Source organism: Narcine bancroftii, chromosome 2 (genome assembly GCF_036971445.1).
Source record: "Narcine bancroftii isolate sNarBan1 chromosome 2, sNarBan1.hap1, whole genome shotgun sequence".
Classification (NCBI taxonomy): Eukaryota; Metazoa; Chordata; class Chondrichthyes; order Torpediniformes; family Narcinidae; genus Narcine; species Narcine bancroftii.
This window is the reverse complement of record NC_091470.1, coordinates 173830327-173853439: the sequence shown is the minus strand read 5'-3', so window position 1 is coordinate 173853439 and position 23113 is coordinate 173830327. Positions and strand designations below refer to the sequence as shown.

The window sequence follows — 23113 nt, the reverse complement described above, 5'->3', positions numbered from 1 at the left end:
TATGAAGGATTTTTCCAATTCGCCTGCCCCCCCCTCCCCCCGTGAAAGTAAACCAAGTTTTTTTAAGGAGGACGAATATCAGAGAAATTGTAAGTTTAAGCTGAGGTCTTGGGGTGTGAGAATGTATTAATGTTCCTGAACAAGAAAGTCTTCCAATGGTGGGGTCAAGTGCAGCTCACAAAATCAGCAGGTCACGCAACATCCATGGGAAGTACAGAGCAACGAAGGTTGGGGGCCTGTGTCGTTCGAAGGGCCCAGGCCCAAAATGTGGGTTACCCCTTTCTTCCTATGGATGTGGTGTGACCTGCCGAGTTTCTCCAGCAGTTTTGGGTCCTGGGGAAACTGAATTGTTTTCAGTGACTCAAGTGGAAATCTAGGTTCCAAAGGAATTGAGAGGGGTCCAGTCCTTGAAAGTCAGTAGTCATTAAAAGTGACCAATACGATCTGCAGGTACATTGGGCTTCCATGGTGGTGCTCATCACCTGCATTCAAGATTTTTTTTAAACTATGTCAATAGAAATGATGCCCTGCAGCTATTAATAATGGACATTTCAACTCTATTCCCTTTACTGTTTCCATTGGTGGGAGAATCTTGAGAAGCAACCATGTTATATATTTAAAACTTAAGGCTCACAGCTTCTCACAGAAGATGGTGAATCTCAGGAATTCTCTATACCGACGGGGTGGGTGGGGGGCGGGGTTAGAGTCTAGATCACTGGAGATATGGAATGATCAGGGGATTGAGGGCTGTCAGGAATTGTCCCTGAGGAGATGAGGCCAGTGGCAGATCAGCCAGTATCATGTGGGTCATTTATTTTGGCCTTAGAAAATGTGTCTGGATTTATTGTTTAAATTTTTTCCGTTGTAGTACTTCAAATTGTTGTTTGAAGGAGTGTCTGCAAGACACTGTGATTGTGGTAAAAACACACCGAAATGCCAGAGGAACTCAGCCGGTCTCGCAGCATCCAGAGGAGGTAAAGATATATTATCGTCGTTTTGGGCTTGAGCCCTTCTTCAAGGTAAAGGCAAAGAACCTGAAGGGATCAGAATAAAGACTGAAGTCTGGCTGGGGGTGCAGTCCAGACCAAAAAAAAGTGTTAATTGAATATGATAAGAGGAAAAATGAGAATTGAATTTGACTCTGTGAAATGAGAGAAAGGAAAAAGGGAAGGGAGAGAGAGAGATAGAGTGGGGGGGAAGAAGAAGGGAGGAATGGTTTAATAGAAGCTGGAGAAGTCGATATTAATACCATCAGTTGGAGGTGCCCAGACGGATGATGGGGAGTTGATCCTCCAATTTACGGGTGGTCTCAGTCTGGCAGTGCATGAGACCATGGACAGACATGTCAGCAAGGGAATGGGATGGGGAATTGAAATGGGTGGCCTTTGGGTGATCCACGCTCTTAATTAAACCTAGTCAGTAAATTGCGCAAGTTATTCAACCCAACTCAAATGGTTTCAACTTAACTGGAAAACCATCCTGGCCAGCCAGGATGTTCTCGATAGGGCTCCTGTTAGGTTGGCATGATGGCAGCCGGTGGCCTTGCCTACTTCAGTCTTCTTGGGAAAGGCAGTCACTGATGCGCCTTCCTGACAAGTGAGAAGATGTGTGTCCATGACAGGTCACTAGTTAAGTGAACTCCAAGGAATTACAGAGTTGTTGATGTGTAGTGGAGGGTGACATTCCTGGTCCTCCTGAAGTCCACGATCATCCCCTTTGTCTTGTCCACATTGAGACTCGTGTTGTAACTCTCACATCATATCAAGAGATTTTCCACCTCTTCTCCGTAGTGCGACTCATTGTTGTTGCTGATGAGGCCAGCGACTGTTGTTTCACCTGCAAACATAATGACACTATTGGAGCTGCATTTGGTGATGCAGTCATGGATAAGTAGCGGGCTGAGCTCACAGCCCTGAGGTGTGCCAATGCTCAGCGTGTCGGTGCTCGACATTCTGCTACCGACCCAGACAGACTGTGATCTTTCGATTAGGAAGTCCAGGATCCAATTATAGAGAGGGGTGTTGAGTGTTGAGTTCCAGCGAGGACAGCTTCTCTACCAGCTTCTGGGGAATTACTGTATGTTGCTGTTCATCCTTCGTAGTCGAAGATGACCATGACTTCAAATTAGGTTTAAGTCATGACTTGCGCTTGACTTAGATTAAAGTGAGGGAGAGTTGCGCAGGTCGTCAGCCTCACTCTCTCATCCCAGCCTATCTGAACCCAGTGGCAAGACATAGTCGAGATGGCTGGAGACAGGTCAGGTTGCAGTGGATGACCAGCAATGTCTCACTGTGCCCTCCACGACACATTGGCTGAGAATTGCCTTTCTGCCTGTTGAACCAGTGATGGCTTCTTCCACACAGTCGCCAAATCCAGGCTTCACACACCAGGTAGACAAGCCCTGAGTGTTGTGGGTCCACGGCAGTTCTTGCGGTGTACTCACAAGCCTCCCCAGCCATTGTTGGGCATCCTCATCTGTCTGCTCCACCGTTGGGATGATCACCTAGTGGTGCAGTAATGACACCACCCCCTCACTTGTTTTCGCCCGCTGACTGAAGCATTTCCAGGGTGTGGCACGAAGAGCCAACAAGTGAGAGATTTAGGAGATGAGTGAGGTCCAGTGATGCCCACCATCCCCACCTTAGTGAGGTGCAGCTATCAGGATCAAAGGAACTCCCTCTCCTCAGAGCTCCCTACATCCCTACGGTATGTGGAGGGATTATAACAAAGAGAAGCTGGTGAGGCAGCAACCATGGAGAAAAATGGACAGTTGACATTTCTGGTCAGGCTCCTTTGGTGGAGATGAGCTGCTTTGTATCTGAGAATTAGAAATGGTCAGTGTGGCAGAGAGGCTGAACCAATGGAGAATGGATAGAGTTGTAATAATTTTCCTTGATCTCAGAATCCACAAAGAACATAGTGTTATAGCAACATTTTTAAGATTTGTCTCCTCCATTGTCATGTAATGATACAGAATGTGTAAATGTTACGTGAAATTGCCTTCTTCCTGCCATAAGGCAGACAAGTAGTTGCCATCAGTTTCCCTGTGCCCCTTACAGTACGCAAGAATGAGAAGCAAAAGAGAGTTGGCGTAGCAGGTAGTACAAAGCCTTTACAGCACTAGCAATCAGGATCGGTCCTGGGTTTGAATTCCATGCTGTCTGTAAGGAGTTTGTACATTCACCCCGTGTCTATGTGGGTTTTCTCCGGGGGCTCCGGTTTCCTCCCACCATTCAAAAACATATTGAGGTGTAGGTTAATAGGGTGTAATTTGGCCGGCACTGACTTGTAGGGTCGAATTGGCCTGTTACAGTGCTGTATGTCTAATTGACCTCCAGCGGTCCCACAGCCTCTGCAGCCACACAGACTCCTGTTCGATCCATTGGCAACCTGAGCACCAGATCCAAACCTCCAATACCATCAGGAAGCCCGAGGCTCTTTGGGAGCCTATCTTGCCCTCAGCCCCCTCTTAAATCCTGGTTCCAACACCTGATTTTACTAAATGCAATGTAAACATAAGTGAGAGACAACTGCCCAGTTTTAAACAATATATTCCTCCTGAGGTCCTTGATATAACAATGAAACTGGGGGTTGAAGTTGTGCACTTTATTAGCCCCCTCTGTCTGGCAGAGAGTCTGGAATATTCCAACACGAACTGGCCTTCCAGCTGTGCTGTGGTGATTCTTTGGCTTGGCTTCGCGGACGAAGATTTATGGGGGGGGTAAATGTCCACGTCAGCTGCAGGCTCGTTTGTGGCTGACAAGTCCGATGCGGGACAGGCAGACACGGTTGCAGCGGTTGCAGGGGAAAATTGGTTGGTTGGGGCTGGGTGTTGGGTTTTTCCTCCTTTGCCTTTTGTCAGTGAGGTGGGCTCTGTGGTCTTCTTCAAAGGAGGTTGCTGCCCGCCAAACTGTGAGGCGCCAAGATGCACGGTTTGAGGCGATATCAGCCCACTGGCTGTGGTCAATGTGGCAGGCACCAAGAGATTTCTTTAGGCAGTCCTTGTACCTCTTCTTTGGTGCACCTCTGTCACGGTGGCCAGTGGAGAGCTCAGCATATAACACGATCTTGGGAAGGCGATGGTCCTCCATTCTGGAGACGTGACCCACCCAGCGCAGCTGGATCTTCAGCAGCGTGGACTCGATGCTGTCGACCTCTGCCATCTCGAGTACTTCGACGTTAGGGATGAAAGCGCTCCAATGAATGTTGAGGATGGAGCGGAGACAGCGCTTAGTACTTTAGGAATTCAGTATCTACTCAGCAACTTGATTTGATAACATAATGGCTATTTGTTCATTGTACTGCTCGGACAATTAGCAACCAACTTTACATATATTGAGATCTGCTGGTTGGAAACATTCCCAAAGTTTCACTTTTCTCAAGAGGTTCTGTTGCTTGCTAGAATGTCTAAAACAATTCCTCAAGCCCATTCCATAGTTGTGTTTGAGAACAATTTGAATCTGGATCTGATCTTACTCAGAGTGTTTTGTCTCAGAAGGTTAAGACAAAGCAGATGCCAATTGTTCGGAGCTGAGGTTGATGCCGAAAGGCTCCCAACCTGAAAGGTTGACTCTCCACGGATGCTCCCTGACCCACCAAGTGTCTCCAGCTTCTCAGGGTTTGCTCAAGTCCATGTTGTTTGGTTTGGAGTCTCCAGTATATGGACCAAGCAGTGGGTAAATGCTGAGCGGGGCATCTGCGATCAGATGAAATTGTGGTTAAGATTTGAGCAAACGAAAACCTTCCTTCCTTAAACGGTAGCTGACTAATGATGGGTTGAGATGGCATGAAATACAGAACAGAATCCTTTGGCCCATGCCAACCCTTTTATCATCTACATAAATCCCATTTGCCTTCAGTAGGTCTACATGCGAGTCCTGCCTTTTAGAGTGCCTGTCTAAATGTCTCCTGAATGTTCTGATTGTGCCCGATTTCTCCCCTTGCAGTGTAAAAAAAACTTTCTCCTCAGATCCCCCTGAAAGTTTCTTCCTCTCGCCCTAATCAGTGCCCTCTTGTTTTCTATCTACCTATGACTTTTTAATTTTCTATATGTCTGACAGCCTCCAGTCCAGGAAAAAAAAAATTCCGGCCAATCCTAACCCCATAAATCAAGTCATCCTGGTGAATCTCCTCTGCTCTCAGAACAGAGATGCATGCATCCACCTCTCCGCAGTCCAACCAGTTGCCACATAATGTCCCAGCATTCACATCCTATGAAGGCAAGCATGCCATATGCCAGTTTCACTGCCCATCTACTTGTGTTGCCGCTCTGAGAACAATGGGCTTGAACCCCATTGTTCATTAACATTTCTGAGTGGACATGTCCTCCCCTTGGTTGACTTCCCAAAATGCAAGACCTCCACCCAGCTTCCCTATATTCATAACCTCCTTTAGCCTTGGGGAATTTCATTCACTGAGACGACGGCACGGTTAGCACAACACTGTTCTAGCTCCAGTGACTGGGGTTTGAATCCAGTGCTGTCTGCAAGGAATTTGTACGTCCTATCCTGTCTGCATTGGTACCCTGGTTTCCTTCCACCATTGAAAACATACCTGGGTTGTAGAACAATTGGGTGTGATTGCACGGCACGGACTCATGGGCTGCAATGGCCTGTATGTTCATTCTTAATTTTAATTTAGACATTGTCTGAAGAGTTCATTCCAAGATGAAAAAAGTTTGCAACAAAAGTTAAAGGAAGAACTCCTTTGCGTTTTATTGTATTATATATTTTCTATCATTAATTATAACTGGTCTTACCTTAATCAGACAACATAAATTAATTGGTGCCAATCTTTCTCTGAAGAAACCAATGTGAGGAGCTGTGGGATCTGACCGATACTCCAGCTGACTGCCTGCGGCCTGTGGATAGGTTCTGGAATGTACACCAATTGGAATATTTTCTGCCCTCAAGTGCTGCTCTCAGTTTGAGAATCAGAAATCTATATAATGTGCTGTGTCACAAACAATTTGTTGAATTTATTAATTGATAAACTATTTGCCACTGTTAGCCCAGGAATCTGTGAACCCAACAGTGGTAAATGGGATTTAACGAGGATTCTTTCCTAGTTGTAAGATAGCAAGTTCTCTCACTTCATGTAACTGCGAATGGTGCCAATTTCATGGGTTAAAATGTTGTTTGGGTCAACCAGGACATTTCCAAAGTGAATTAGATTGGAAGTGGGGTGGCAGTGTTCCAGTGACTGGGCTTCGAATCTGCCCCTGTCTGTCAGGAGTTTGCACATTCTCACCGTGTCTGCGTGGGTTTCCTCCAGGGGCTTCAGTTTCCTCCCACCTTTCAAAATGTTCAGGGTTTGTAGGTCAGTTGGGTGCAATTGGGCGGCACGGGCTTGAGGACAGAAAGGGCCTGTTACCGCGCTGTATGTCAAATTTTAAAAAAATGTTAACATTTAATTTAAAATAGTTTGAAGGTCAGGGTAAGAGAAGGGATGAGGGACTCTGGATTGTTCTACTGAGAACTATCATGCATTGGATGGACTGAATGGCTTTTTCTGCACTTTATACTTCACTGCTTCTGTCGACCAATTGCCAAATTAATGTGTGCAACCACCATAAGGCTAAAGGGAGTGTGTGTAGGTATTGGGATTTATTCATAATATCAGGCGTCAAAAAATTATTTTTTCATTGTCCTCCTCAATGCTGCTTGTCGGACAATGCCAGGATTTAAAACATGCCATCTTTTATTTCACTAGTGACCTACCAAACCATGTCTTTTTCATTGTTTCAAGAATGTTACTCACCCAACACTTGGACCCCCCTGATTTCTCAGCCATTGAGCCTCCTAGCCAACAAGGTGTTGGAGAAGAGCCAAATAACCTGATGTCCTGAGACAAAGTTTGTTATTGAAGTATTGAAATGGAATAAAATTGTATTTTTACCTTACTTTAGCAACACCGCCTGTAGCAACAATCGAACCTCCCTTCCTCAGAGTCAATCAGGGGCACACTGCTGAATTCCGATGTACTGCTACTGGACATCCCCGACCAACCTTGGAATGGTTTGGTAAGTTATTCCATCAATGTTACATTGGTCTTACCATACTGTGAAATTGTTAGGTTTAGTGTTAAAAACATTTCACATTTTTAGATAAGCCTTTATTACAATCACATATCATCCCAGTTGGAGAAGTTAGATAATACAGTAAAAACCCATTATTGGGAATTCAAGCCACCAGCAAATACATCTCAGAAAATAAATAGGAAAAGATATGGAAGTTGAAAATTGTGTGCCTCGTCGTTTGCCAATCTTGCCACACGCAGCCTCAAGCAACCAGAAAATTCACTAATCCAGCACCTACCAATGCCCATAGGTGCCGGACACAGGGGAATTTTACTGTAGCTATCCTTAGTATGCCTGCAAGTTGACTGGACTCCCAGGAATTTTTAGATTCAAGTTTAAGAACAAATCCTAGTGCAGAAATTGAGCCAGTATAATTGTCCCCTCCGAATGTTACGGGGAGCTGCTGAGGTAATCTCAGGGCTCACTGAACTTTGCATCCTGAAGCTCTAGGGCTTCCTTGACCTTCTTGTCCCAGGAAAAAGGGTTAGTGAAAGAAGACGGTGAAAAACACGTGGTGAAAGGAGAGGGTGAAAAACGGGTGGTGAAAGGAGACTTAAATGTGGGTAGTGAAAGGAGATGGTGAAAAACAGGTAGTGAAAGGTGATGGTTAAATGCAAGCAGTAAAAGGAGATGCTGAGAAAAGGGGTTGTAAAAGGAGACAGTTAAAAACGGGTGGTGAAAGGAGACGGTGAAAAACGGGTGGGTAAAAAGACGGCGAAAAACGGGTAATGAAATGAGACAGCGAGAAACGTAGTGGAAGGAGACGGCGAAAAACGGGTAGTGAAAGGAAATGGTTAAATTCGGGTAGTGAAAGGAGACGTTTAAATGCGGGTAGTGAAAGGAGACAGTGAAAAACGGGTGGTGAAAGGAGACTTAAATGTGGGTAGTGAAAGGAGATGGTGAAAAACAGGTAGTGAAAGGTGATGGTTAAATGCAAGCAGTAAAAGGAGATGCTGAGAAAAGGGGTTGTAAAAGGAGACAGTTAAAAACGGGTGGTGAAAGGAGACGGTGAAAAACGGGTGGATAAAAAGACGGTGAAAAACGGGTAATGAAATGAGACAGCGAGAAACGTAGTGGAAGGAGACGGCGAAAAACGGGTAGTGAAAGGAAATGGTTAAATTCGGGTAGTGAAAGGAGACGTTTAAATGCGGGTAGTGAAAGGAGACAGTGAAAAAAAGGGTTGTGAAAGGAGACAGTTAAAAACACGTAGTGAAAGGAGACAGTTAAATGAGGATCGTGAAAGGAGACAGCAAAAAACGGGTAGTGAAAGGAGACGTTTAAATGCGGGTAGTGAAAGGAGACAGTGAAAAAAAGGGTTGTGAAAGGAGACAGTTAAAAACACGTAGTGAAAGGAGACAGTTAAATGAGGATCGTGAAAGGAGACAGTGAAAAACAGGTAGTGAAAGGAGACGGTGAGAAACAGGTAGTGAAATGAGACGGCAAAAAACGGGTAGTGGAAGGAGACAACAAAAAACTGGGAGCGAAGGAAATGGTTAAAAACGAGTAGTGAAAGGTGACGGCGAAAAACGGCTAGTGGAAGGAGAGTGTTAAAAATGGGTAGTGAATGAGATGGTTAAATGCGGGTAGTGAAAGGAGACAGTGAAAAAAGGGGTCGTGACATGGGTTGGTTAAAAACGGGTAGTGAAGGAGATTGTTAAAAATGGGTAGTGAAAGGAGACGGTTAATTGCGGGTAGTGAAAGGAGACGGTGAGAGAAATGAGTTAAAAATATTGCTCGCAGTTGCCCATTTCATGAGGGATGAGGTTACCTTTATTTAGCTGAAAAGGGTCCAATCCTCAAAGTATTCTTCAGTATTTTAAAACACAATTATCCCCACATAATGAAAAAGGCATTCAGTAAAATGGGCTCTTATTTAAATAAGTAAATTAGATTTTATTCATCTCATTTAAATTTAAAAGGGTCTAGTTCATTTCATAATCACAGACTAAATACAATTTACAATGTATGCTTCATTTACCTTAACGTAATCTTTGCAAACGAATGCAGGTGCCGTCTGATATTGCTGGCTCAGATAGCCCACAGGTTTGTGCAAGTTTGGAATTCTGAGTTAAAGAGAGTTCAAGGATTCCTCATTTAACTAGTATGAAGACCTGCTCTGTCATGTCCAAGGAGCTTTTGCAAATTAAAACACAATCTGCAAGGAGTTTATATGTTCTCCCCATGGCTGCGTGGGTTTTCTCCAGGTGCTCAAGACTCCACTCCCCCCTCAAAACATACTGGGGTTGTAGGTCAATTGGGTGGCACAGGTTAGAGGGTTGAAAGGGCCTGTTACCATGCTGTATGTTTAAATTTAAATTTAAAATGCTTTTCTTGGATGGGCACTTGGACCTCCCACTGCCCTGCTACTGGAGTGGGCAACTGATCTGATAATAAAAAGTATTGCAAGTGTTAACCCTCATTCCATCAAGACAGAATGTGAGTTGCAAATGACCAAACCTAAAAGGTTCTGATGGTGGACTTTTCAATCCTGAACTGTAAACTGACAGTTTTGCAAAAGGTTGCAAAAGTCTGGTCTCTGTTCACAATAAGAAAAAAGGGAATGAAGAAGTGTTTTGGCATTCTAAATCAGCAACAACTGTAGAAAATAACTGGTGATATAAACCCCTTTCCATGTTCATAATTGTTGAATCAGTCGAGCGGGTGCAGTTCTCTATCAAGGGCTTGAAGGTGGGAGGAGTCACGTGATGGAGTAGTGGCCGGACGGTGAACTCCAGCCCTCTCCAGAAAAGTCAGAAAAAACAAAGGAAAACACAAAGGCACAAAAATAAAAATTAAAGTAAAGTGAGTATAAAGGTGGAAAGAAGATGGTGACGAAAAAAGAAAAATCGAAACCAACGGTAAGAAGAGAGGAAGAGAAGACAACGGAAGAAGAAGGAGAAGGCCTTACCTGTTCGAAGAGGCCCGCGGTGGAGAGAGAAACCCGCTCCCTCAGGTCGGTAGAAAGTGGACTACAAAAATGGCTCGCTGAGCCGAGTAAAGGTGCGCAACCGCGCATGCTAAAAAACACACCGACGGGAGGGGCGACCAGGTGGGGAGTCGATCTCCACAGCCGGCAATGACAGCTGCAGAACAGCTGCAGCAAGAGGAGAACATAGAAGACAATGAAAACAAGAAAGAAGAGAAGAAAAGGACAACAAAGAAACAACAGATGGCCAACCCAGAGGAAGAAGAAGAGGAAGAGGAAGAGTACAGTGAAATAGAAGAAGAAGGGAAAGGCAAGACAAAGGATATACTTTCTCTTATTAAAGAATACATGGAGTCATTTAAAGAATGGCAAGCACAAGAATTTAGTGATTTAAGAAGAAGAATAAACAGTACAGAAGAGAAAATGAATAAAATAGATATGACCTTATCAGAAATGGGAAAAAGAATGGACAAGGTGGAAGAACGAGAAGCAGCAGTAGAAATGGAGGTAGAGGACTTAAAAAAGAAATTAGAGGAATCTAATAAAAAGGTTAAAGAGACACAAGAGCTGTTAGCTCAGAAAATAGATATAATGGAAAATTATAACAGAAGAAATAACATAAAGATAGTGGGCCTTAAGGAAGATGAAGAAGGCAAGAATATGAGAGAGTTTATAAAAGATTGGATCCCTAGGATCCTAGGATGTCCAGAACTACAGCAAGAAATGGAAATAGAAAGGGCACATAGAGGGCCTTTAAACCACAACCACAACAAAAGCCAAGATCTATTTTAGTAAAATTCCTAAGATATACTACAAGAGAAAAGGTACTGGAGAAAACAATGGAAAAAGTAAGAGAGGACAACAAGCCACTGGAGTACAAAGGGCGAAAAATCTTCATTTATCCAGATACAAGTTTTGAACTCCTGAAGAAGAGAAAGGAGTTCAATACAGCAAAGGCGATTTTATGGAAGAAAGGGTATAAATTTATACTAAAGCATCCAGTGGTATTGAAAATATTTATCCCAGGACAGCAAAACAGACTATTCTTGGATCCAGAGGAAGCACGAAAATTTGCAGAACAATTACAAAATAGACTGAGAGATGAAGACATGTAACAAGAGTACAAAAGACTGCGAACTAAAAAGACACATAAGTTTTGAACTCCTGAAGAAGAGGAAGGAGTTCAATACAGCGAAAACGATCTTATGGAAAAAAACTATTCTCGGATCCAGAGGAAGCAAGGAAATTTGCAGAACAACTACAAAACAAACAGAGAGATGAAGACATGTAATAAGAGTAAAAATGACCACGATTTATATATATGTGGGTAAAGAGGTGTATGTATAGTGTGCATACATGAATGTATCCGTATTTAGAGGAAAATATAGAGTATAGACAAGAATTAATAAGGGAAGGAAATGGAATAGAGGGAATAAGGAGGGAATTAAAAGAGTGACCTTTGTTACATATGAAAAGTGAAATCTTTTCTGGGGGGGCTGGGTGGGGAGGAGTTACGGTCACTGCAAAATCAGCTGACGCTTGCGAGTGAATTCGCAAATCCAAATGGAAAGGGGAGATGTGGTTGTCCGACAAGGGATAAAGGACAACTCAGGAGGGGAAGGGGAGATTGGGGCTAAAGAAGTTTTAAATAGGAGAATAAGGAAAATGTTTGATGTTTTAGGAATGTTGTCTTATAAAGGGTTCAAAACAAGAAAACAGAAATGGATAAGAAAGAAAGGTAATGATGGAAAAACGGAAAGGGAAGATAAACAAAGTATAAAATGGCTACGTTGAACTATATGACTTTAAATATTAATGGAATACATAACCAAATTAAAAGGAAGAAACTGCTAAATTTACTGAAAAAATAAAAAATTGATATAGCATTTGTGCAAGAAACACATTTAACTGAATTGGAGCACAAGAAATTAAAGAGAGATTGGGTAGGACACATAACAGCAGCATCGTATAATTCAAAAGCAAGAGGAGTAGCTATATTAATTAGTAAAAATGTGCCATTTAAAATAGAAGAGGAAATAATAGATCCAGCAGGGAGATATGTAATGATAAAATGTCAGATATATTCGGAGTTTTGGAATCTACTCAATGTATATTCACCTAACGAAGAAGATCAAAAGTTTATGCAAGATATCTTTTTGAAGATAGCAGATACGCAAGGGAACATATTAATAGGAGGGGATTTCAACCTGAATTTGGATTCAAATATGGACAAAACTGGGGAAAAAATTAACAGAAAGAACAAAGTAACCAAATTTATAATTAAATCGATGGAAGAAATGCAACTTTTGGATATATGGAGGAAACAACACCCAAAGGAAAAGGAATATTCATATTACTCGGCTAGACATAAAACATACTCAAGAATAGACCTATTTTTGTTATCAGCTCATATGCAAGATAGAGTAAGAAAAACAGAATATAAAGCTAGAATATTATCGGACCATTCACCCTTAATATTGACAGTAAAGTTAGAGGACATCCCTCCAAGAATGTATAGATGGAGATTAAACCCCATGTTACTTAAAAGGCAGGATTTTAGAGAATTTATTGAAAGACAAATTAAAATGTATTTTGAAATAAATACGATATCAGTGAAAGATAAGTTTATACTATGGGATGCAATGAAAGCATTCATTAGAGGGCAAATAATAAGTTATGTAACCAAGATGAAAAAGGACTATAATCAGTAAACAGAGCAGTTGGAAAGGGAAATAGTAAATATAGAAAAAGAATTAGGAATGAAGGAAGATACAACTAAAAGAAGAGAATTGGCGGATAAAAAAATAAAATATGAAACACTACAAACATATAAGGTGGAGAAGAATATAATGAAGACAAAACAGAAATATTATGAACTAGGTGAAAAAACACACAAAATCCTAGCATGGCAGCTTAAGACAGAACAAGCTAAGAAAATGGTATTGGCATCAAGGAAAAAAGACAAACAAATTACATATAATCCAAAAGAAATTAAGGAAAACTTTAGAGAATTCTATGAACAATTATACCGAACTAAAAACGAAGGGAAAGAAGGGAAAATAGATGAATTTCTAACTAAAATTGAACTACCAAAACTACAAATAGAGGAACAAAATAAATTAACAGAGCCATTTGGAATAGTAGAAATACAAGAGATAATAAAAAAATTACCAAATAATAAGTCACCAGGAGAGGATGGATTCCCAATAGAATTCTATAAAACATTTAAAGACTTATTAATTCCACCCCTCCTGGAAGTAATCAAACAGATTGATAAAACACAAAGCTTACCAGATTCATGTAAAACAGCAATAATTACAGTAATACTAAAGCAAGGGAAAGATCCACTCATAGCAGCGTCATATAGACCAATATCTTTACTTAACACAGATTATAAGATAATAGCTAAACTATTAGCAAACAGATTAGCAGAGTATGTACCGAAAATGGTAAATCTAGACCAAACTGGATTTATCAAAAAAAGACGCACAACAGACAATATTTGTAAATTTATTAACTTAATTCATGCAGTAGAAGGGAATAAAGCGCCAACAGTAGCAGTTGCTTTAGACGCAGAGAAGGCCTTTGACAGAGTAGAATGGAATTATTTGTTCAAAGTATTGCAAAAATTCAGTTTACCGGAGAAGTATATTAATTGGATTAAAGCATTATATAAGGGACCATTAGTGAAAGTGACAGTAAATGGACATGTATCAAAGCAATTTAACTTAAGCAGGTCAACACGGCAGGGATGCCCACTATCACCTTTATTGTTCGCGTTAGCTATAGAACCACTAGCAGAATTGATAAGAACAGAAAATAATATAAAAGGGATAAAAATAAAAGACAAGGAATATAAAATCAGTTTATTTGCGGATGATGTTATAGTATACTTAACAGAACCAGAACTATCAATAAAAGAATTATATAAGAAATTGCAGGAATATGGAGAAGTGTCGGGTTACAAGATAAATGTAAATAAAAGTGAAGCAATGCCTATGAATAATGCGCATTTCTCAAAATTTAAGAAGGAATCACCATTTAGATGGCAAATGCAGGCAATAAGATACCTAGGTGTACAAATAAATAAAAATCTCGGCCAACTATATAAACTCAATTATTATCCACTAATGAAAAAATTACAGGACGATTTAGAGCATTGGAAAGATTTACCAATAACACTAATAGGAAGGATAAACTGTATTAAAATGAACATTTTTCCAAGGATATTATACCTATTTCAGGCATTGCCAATACAACTGACAGAGAAATTCTTCAAAGAGTTAAAGAAAATAATAAGGAAATTTTTATGGAAAGGGGGGAACCGAGGATAGCACTAGATAAATTAACAGAATGGTATAAACAAGGAGGCTTACAACTGCCAAACTTTAAAAATTATTATAGAGCCGCACAATTAAGATACCTATCAGATTTTTATCAAACAAGGGAAAAGCCAGATTGGACTAGATTAGAATTAGATAAAATAGGGGAAAAGATACCTGAACACATATTATATAAATGGGATGAAAAATTGGTACAACATAGAAGTTCTCCAGTATTGCATCATCTACTCAATATTTGGAAGATGATTCATGTAGAAAGAAATAAAACACATTATCAATTACCAAAACTAATATTGACGCAAAACAAGTTACTCCCTTTTACAATAGATAACCTTTCCTTTAGAGAATGGGAGAAAAAAGGGATTAAAAGAATAGAAAATTGTTTTTCAGGAAATAGATTATTATCCTTTGAACAAATGAAAGATAAATACAATATAACTCAAGATACAGAGCTGGCATATTACCAATTGAGATCCTACTTGAAGGATAAATTAGGAAGCAGTTTGAGTTTGCCAGAGGGAAGTAACTTTGAATATGTGATTACAGATACAATGATAATCAAAAGATTTATAACAAATATGTATATTAAACTGCAAGAAAAGGAGAATGAGGAAACAAATGGTAAAACTAAACAAAAATGGGAACAAGATTTAAATATAAAGATAAAAAAGGAAACATGGAAGAAGTTATGCTCTGGAACGATGAGAAATACAATAAATACGAGGTTACGTATGATACAATATAACTGGATACACAGGCTATACATTACACCTCAAAAGTTAAATAAATGGGACCCAACAGTATCTGATAGATGTTTTCGATGTAAAAAAGAAATGGGAACAACAATTCATGCAATCTGGACATGTGAGAAAGTAGAAAAATTTTGGGAAGATCTAAATCAGATATTAAATAAAATAACAGAAAACAATATACCAAATAATCCAGAGATCTTCCTCCTAAGTAACATAAAAAACAAAGAATTTGGAATTGATTTGGAGGATGCACAAAAAAGATTTGTTAAGATAGCTCTAGCCGTAGCAAAAAAATGTATTATGTCAACCTGGAAATTGGAAGATAATTTGAAAATACAACAATGGTATATAGAAATGAATAAATATATTCCATTAGAAAAAATAACATATAGTTTAAGAAATAGTATTGAAATATTCGAACAAATATGGGAGCCTTACATGAAACACAATAGCGAAAACCTACCGGGGACAATCACTACCTAAGTTAACGGAAGGAAAAGGAAATGAAAAGAATGGACTCAGTGGAATTTCTGGTGTATTTTTATTGAATGACAACATTGTCTGACTGGTTTAATGTATCCTAGATTTTGTACCTTAAATGGACGGGAGGGGGGAGGTAGGGAGGGTGGGTTGGGAGGGGGGTGGGGTGAAAATGGCACTGTATATGTGTGAAAAGGAAAAAGTGTGTATCATGGTTAATGTGATTTATGGTGTGAAAAATAAAAAAAAAATAAAAAAATGCTTGAAGGTGCATCCACTCCGTGATAAGTTTGCAAATGATGACTAAAAAATGTATAGCCGTGTTAATCTTTTTCCATGGTTGTAATCCAAATATTCCCCTGGTAATCATTAAAATAATTGTGTTTATGTGTGTGGCATGTACATATATTTCTCTTGCCACATGGTGGTCTGGAAGGTCAGATCACATGGGATCTAGGGTTAGCTGGTGTTCTGGGTACAGAATTGGTTTGGTGATGGGAGACATTGTCTAGATCAGACAACCTTTTTTTAAAAAACTCACTTTCCACCTTAAGTAATCCCTTATGCCATCGGTTGGTGCTCTCTGATTAGGAAGGGATTGCTTAAGGTGGGATGTGAGTGGGAAGGGAAAGTTGAGAATCACTGCTCTAGACCCAATTGTTACTGAAATATTTGTCTTGAGAAAAATTGTAATTGGCCCATTTCCTTTGGAGTTATGAAACCGTCCACGTAACGAGTCAATTAGGGGCAATTAAAACAGTGAGTTACATTGAGCTCTCTTTTCTACCTGCAGGGGGTCAAGGCAACATCATTTCACCAAATGCCGTAATTCGGGATGGGCTTCTACGCATTGTCGCAACAGAGCACTCTGATGAAGCTGAGTACTCGTGCAAAGCAACAAACAGCGCTGGACACCACACTGCCACCACGGTCCTCTACGTGCAGAGTAAGAACTCCTCCTTAGCTGCCTTCACGTTGCCTGTGGCAGGGCAGTTCCCCAAGAAGCATGCAATCAGTTAATAGGTTTGGAGCTTTCAGCTCCAAAGGAGGAGCTCTCCTATGAATAGTCCTGTATTGAGTCAGATTGAGGGCTGCATGTAATTCTACATCCATAGACCAGAGATGAGAACAATTAGATCAAATCTTATCATGCAAATCAAATTTTGCAGCCCATGCTCTCATTTGGCAGATCACTTGCAAAGAAAGGCATTTGTATGTAATTAAAACTTCAATATTCCTGGTCTTGGATTGTGGTGCTAAATACAAGGCCAGTAGATGTTGGTCACCATACAGTCCCTTGGCTTTGGTCCACCATTCACTAGGATAATGGCTGATATAGCATTCCTGCCCATCTTTTCTGTTTTTTCTCATTCCACTTGACTCAGAATCTCAGTCTTAAATGTGCGCAATAACTCCAAACCTCCGCCCTCTGGCAAGCAGCTCTTAAGACTCAGGTCCAAGAGGAGAAATTCATCCTCATCTCACTTTTAAAGGGCTGCTACCTCAAAGTCGGAGACCATGCCCTCCACGTCTGGATTCTCCCAGCAGAGGAAGCATCCTTTCAGTTTGTACCTTGCCTAGTCTCGTGAGAATATAAGATGGTTTCATGAAATATCATTGTTCCAGAATTACTTGTGTAACAGTCTAATTTTTTGGACCAGATTTTCGTCAAATTTGGGAGGGGATCAAATTTTAGATGGGTCATACCTTTTTGACCGTGGTCATTACATTCATCGTTCAAGGCGTTGGTAGCTCGGATGGCCAGGACTGGGTGGTAAGGCTGCGTTCGGGGCATCGGGAGCTCAATGAGCCTGCCATCAGTGGTAGGTAAATTATTGGAGGGTGTTCAAAAAGATTGGGTATATTACTTGTATACCCAAGGGCTGATTAAGGACAGTCCGCATGGTTTTGTGCATGGTAGGTCATGTTTAACGAATCTTATAGAGATTTTCCGAGGACGTTACCAAGAAAGTAGATGAAGGAAAGGCTGTGGATGTTGTCTAGATAGACTTTAGTAAGGCCTTTGACAAGGTCCCACATGGGGCATGGTATCCATGGAGAGGCTGTAAATTGGCTGAATGGGAGAAGACAGAGAGTGGGAGTGGATGATTGCTTCTCAGACTGGAGGCCTGTGATTAGTGGTGTGCCTCAGTGATCGGTGCTGGGACCATTGTTGTTTGTTGTCTACATCAATGATCTGGTTGATAATGTGGGAAAAAATTGGATCAGCAAGTTTGCTGATGTCACTAAGATTGGAGACGTTGTGGACAGTGAGGAAGGTTTTCAAAGTTTGCAGAGGGATCTGGACAAGCTGGAAACATGGGCCAGAATATGGCAGATGGAATTTAATGAAGATAAGTATTAGGTGTTACATTTTGGAAGAAAAAACCAAGGTAGGACATACACAGTAAATAGTAGGGCACTGAGGAGGGTGGAGGAACAAAGGGATCTGGAAATACAGATACATAATTCCCTGAAAGTGGCATCACAGGTAGACAGGGTTGTAAAGAAAGATTTTGGCTTCTTGAGTTCATAAATTAAAGTATAGAGTATAGGTGTTGGGAGGTTATGGCAAGGTTGTATAAGACAAAGAAGATTTACTAGGATGTTGCTGGGACTTCAGGATGTGAGTTGCAGGGAAAGATTAAACAGGTAAGGACTTTCCTTGGAGCATAGAAGAATGAGGGGAGATTTGATAGATGTTTACAAAATTATGAGGGGTATAGACAGACTAAATTCAAGTAGTCTCTTCCAACAGATTAGGAGATATAAATATAAAAGGACATGGGTGAGAGGGGAAAGGTTTAAGGGGAACATTGTGGGGAACTTCTTCAGTCAGAGGGTGGTGGGAGTTTGGAACAAGCTGCCATCTGACAAGGTAAATGTAAGCTCACTCTTAAGTTTTAAGAATAAATTGAATAGATACATGGATGGGAGAGGTCTGGAGGGTTATTGGAATGGGTGGAGGTCAGTGGAGCCAGCAGAATGATGTCTCAACACAGACTAGAAGGGCTGAATGGCCTGTTTTCTCTGCTGTAGTATTTTATGGTTCTATTTCACTTCAAGTTAGAAACTTAAAATTGACACAAAACTGAGAAAACCAATGAGAATCAGAATTTATTATCGTGAACATGTCACAAAATTTGTGTGGTTCATTGTTCATGAATTTATTGTCATACACAGAGTACAATGTACGTGTGCACCAAAATTCTTGTGCTGCAGCCAAACAGGTATTTAAAAAAGAACTGATAAGAGTAATTAAAATTGATTTTTTTTTAAAAAAGCAATACATACTTAAGATGGATAAGAATATTTACCATAGTCCTAATGCAAATGGAAAGTGACGCAGTGGTGCAGGCCGTCCTTTTGTGGTGTGGTACCCTGATCAGTGTTACAAGGGGAGGTTCAAGAGCCTTTGGCTGCTGGAAAGAAACTGTTGTTGAACCTGGAGTTGCTGGTCTGCCCGAAGGTAGCATTGAAACGAGGCTGTGACCGTGGCGATGGGTGTCCTTCATGATGCTGGCTGCCTTCGACAGGCAATAAATATTAAATAATATTAATTTTAAAATATTTAAAAATTGAATAATTATCGCTGCCACAAAAGAGTGTGATGAGCAGTTTCACCAGTAACACAGGCCCACAGCACCATGGTTACTTCCACCTGCTGAAAAGTCTTGTCACATTCTTGTGCATTCATGCTGAACTGGGATTGGTGAATGGGGATTAACTGTCTGCTCTGGATTGATGAGTTCTGTCAGGGCCATTGTTGAGGTCTGCGTACATTTGATCTTGGACTGATTGACACAATGCAATCAAATGAAGCAACCAAAACTGTCTGCATTCCTTCTTCCTGACCCAAGTTTAGCGTTGCTGTGGCAATGGTTAATGGTTGGGAGTTTGACACATTAATAAAATCGAGCTGCGAGCCAGTTAAATTTCTAATGTGTCTCAGCCAGAAAGATTCCAACGGAATGCCACTTGCTTTCACTGCTACACCCACTAGTATTTTTTTGAGCACTTGCAATATTTATTCAACCAAACTCAGCTCAGCACTAATTATCCTGAAGTGTCCATCTGAAATAATTTAGGAAGTCACATCCCCAGGTAATATCCAGGAGAACATGTCAGAATCAGTTTAATATTTTAAAATTGGTTCAAGTTTGCAAACCTGTTCTAGTAACAATTGTTTAATTTAGAGCTGCAGTATGGTAACAGAGCCCATGCTGCCCATGTACACCCATGTGACAAATTAGCCTAGCCCCATACTCTATGGAAGGTAGGAGGGCACCAGATCACCTGGAGGAAACTCACAAAGATGATGGGGAGAACATAAAAACTTCATACAGACAGTGCCAGATTCAAACCCGGGTCAATGGCACCATCATAATGTTGTGTGCTTTGTCTCATTCAGTCTATAAATATCTTCCACCATTACCCAACCCTTCCTACCAAACCAAATATTCACTCCCTCCACCAGCAGTACACATGATGATCTACAAAATACACTGCGCTCATTTACCGAGTCTGTTCTGTCAACATCCCCTCAATGCACAATCAGTAGAAGGTTCTGTGGGAGTTTGGAAGAATATCATTATGCCTTTATGGGTTCTAATCCCTGAAGCTGCCGACCCAATATCTGGATGGGAATCCCTTCACCAGGACAACTGCAGTGGTTCTCTAAGCTTCCCTCCACCTTCTCTAGGGGCAATAAAAAATTGGCCTTGCTGGTGATCCCCACATTTGCACCTGTTTCCCATTTACATAAAATTAATATAGAACAGTGCAGCACAGTACAGGCCCTTTGGCCCACAATGTTGTGCAGGCCCATCTAAACCTACTCCACTTTCAATCCAACCCTTCCCTCCCTTGCAGTCCTACTTAAGTCTGTGTCTATTTTAAGGTGAGAACTGGAAGGTGTAGGGGAGAGTAGTGGGTGCCTGGAATGCATTGCTGGGGGAGGTAGTGGGCAATGGTACAATGGGACATTTAATGGGTGTGGATGTAAAAAAATAGGTTCTGGGTGTCAGGTAGAGAACAATTAGATCATTGTGGAGTAAGTTTACTTGGGTCAGCACAACATCATGGGCTGAAGAGCCTGCAGTGTGCTGTAATATTCTTGCTTCTGTTCTCTTGCATCAAATTCTACAATCATTCAAGAATCTCGGGATTCAGTACTGTATCTTCACCATTTGACATGATGGGTGAATAGTGAATTGTGTGATGGAAATTAGTCCTGGGTGGAGGGTTGAAGCTGAAGGAGATTAAATATACCTCTGAAAAGAAACAGGAAGATGAATGTTATCCTTCAGTCTCTCCCACCCATGGGCCCTTTGACCAGGGGTAATGTTGACATGAGTCCATATTTTTCAGTGACTTAGAAGACAAAAAAAGAGTTGTATTTGCTAATTTTGTTGACACTATATTGCACTTAAAAAGAAGCTATTTCACTCTCTGAGCAGAACATCGAACTCGCTATTCATAAATGGCCTCTCTATTTCACCTCTCTCTTTTCCTGCTGTCATCTCCCCCTCCCTGAAATCAATCTTTTCATCGACTTTACCCTTGATTTTGTTGTTTATTGTATCATGTTGGACCTGAGTATTGGGATTCTCAACCTCGCACAGCTCCTGGGCTCCTGAGAGTGCGGCGCTTGGATAATTGTCCTTCACATCTTACGGGTGTTCCTGAAAATTTGGGGAATCGTTTCTCCATCCTTTTTGGTTTTTAGCCAGTGAGCTCAGAGCTTCTCTCAGCTTTTTTTCAATTATGAGTAGAACTCTAAGATCACCTCTGGATTTCCTGTACAGAATTATTTGATATAGATCAGTTGGAGATGTGGTTATAAACTGCCAGACCTTTCATGAGCTGACTTACTTAAGTCTGGAGTTTAAGCTGCAGTTTGGGGAGGGGATGGTGATAAGTTATGGTTTTAGTCATAGGATTTTGTAGGATGAAGACCGGTTAGAAATATAAATGGAAAATGGTGGATAGAGTTTTATCCAGACCATGTGTGAGGTGGGTGCACTTTGGGAGGTTAATCCTTACCTGTCTCGGAAGAGGACAGTGATTGGCAAAACCATTCAGAGCAGTGATGTACAGGGGAACCTTGAGGTGCACATTCATAATTCCCTGAAAATGGTGACATCAGTGGTTTGGTGGTAAATAAAGCATACGATATACATGTCGCGTGCCCAAAGTTTTGAATATCGAAAAGATGCAAAAATGAACTTTTTTTTAGCACTGGCATGACATCATAAGTTGAAAAAAATTCACCACCTGACTTGCCCAGTCAGTGACCCTCAGGTGCAGTGCTGTTCGCATTGAATTCTGAACAGGAGCAGGGACTGGTGGTAATGATGGGGAGGTGTTGGGGACCATTGGTGGTGGTGAGGAAGTGTCAGGGACCAGCGATGATACTGGGGAGGTGTTGGGACTGGGAGCAATGGTGGGGGGGGGGGGGGTGTCAGGGATCAGCGGCAGCAGAGGTGGGGAGCTCATGAGCCAAAACGACATGTGCTACCGTGCTGTATGTCTAAACTTAAAATTTAAATTTTATTCCCGGAACTGTGTCATTGCATTGTGGATCTCCTCCTGCCATTATAAGATTACACAATTCATTATACAAATGATTGAACCAACTGTTAAGGCACCAAACCATCAAGGTTTATTGTACTTTCAAAAGGTTTGCTTCCTAAAAAAAATTGAGGATGACGATAGACCACTTCAAGCTGAACACAGAAATAATTTTAGGTTTTCTGTACCATGTAGGAAGTCGGAGAAACATTAAATGAACTTTTATTGAATTAAGCATGTTTAATGGCATAGTGATGCTTACACAAGCTTTCAGGTTAACTGCTCATGTTGCACAACAAATGTGAGGGACCCAGGGTTTGTGTTTGTCATCAATTTTACTTCTGAAGTAGAGCACATAGGCTTTCTTGATAAGAGCAGTCATGCTGCATCTTTGAGCCTCAAGTATATACTTGCCACAATTTATAACAAAATGTATCACCGCTGATGCAACATTGATGAGACATTTCTGCTGTGTTGAATCTTCCTGAAGACAATAAATGCTATTGTTAAGTACACTCACTGTGCTGTTGCCTGAAGAACATGTGCATCAACATGCGTTCAATCTATATCAATGTAATGCACAGCATTAGTATATGCGAGCTGCTTTTATAGCCTGATGAAGCATGCCCAGACCTAAGACAACATTTGCATAGCTCTTGCACTGAATGTATGCCCAGGCATGGTTGGTCTGACCAAAATAGCTTGCTTTGTGGACAATATACTGGTGGATTTAAAATAGGAAATCACAAAAAGGTACATGAAAGGAAAATTTAAAGGTGATTTTCATAATCAAGCAGCCCAAAAATCCATAAAATATATCCACAAGTGTTCAGCGAGCAAAATCTTCATTGTCCAGTGTTACCTGAGTGTTTGAATCACCGCGTGGCAGTTGTTTGGCAGTTCTTTAGCTTCTCTTGTTTTAAGCTATGGATACAAACAAACTTGATATCCTTTGGAATTC

General features: G+C 41.0%; 1 protein-coding gene across 7 annotated transcripts in view; it reads left to right on the top strand.

Annotated features, from left to right (window-relative positions):
- Positions 1-23113, top strand: part of hspg2 (heparan sulfate proteoglycan 2) — a 556383-nt gene that overhangs the window by 363495 nt on the left and 169775 nt on the right. For all 7 annotated transcript variants that reach the window (XM_069919165.1, XM_069919159.1, XM_069919161.1 and 4 more), the window contains 2 exons: positions 6908-7021; positions 16373-16525. In XM_069919165.1, coding sequence (XP_069775266.1) covers positions 6908-7021; positions 16373-16525 — 267 coding nt within the window. The remainder of the gene's footprint in view (positions 1-6907; positions 7022-16372; positions 16526-23113) is intronic.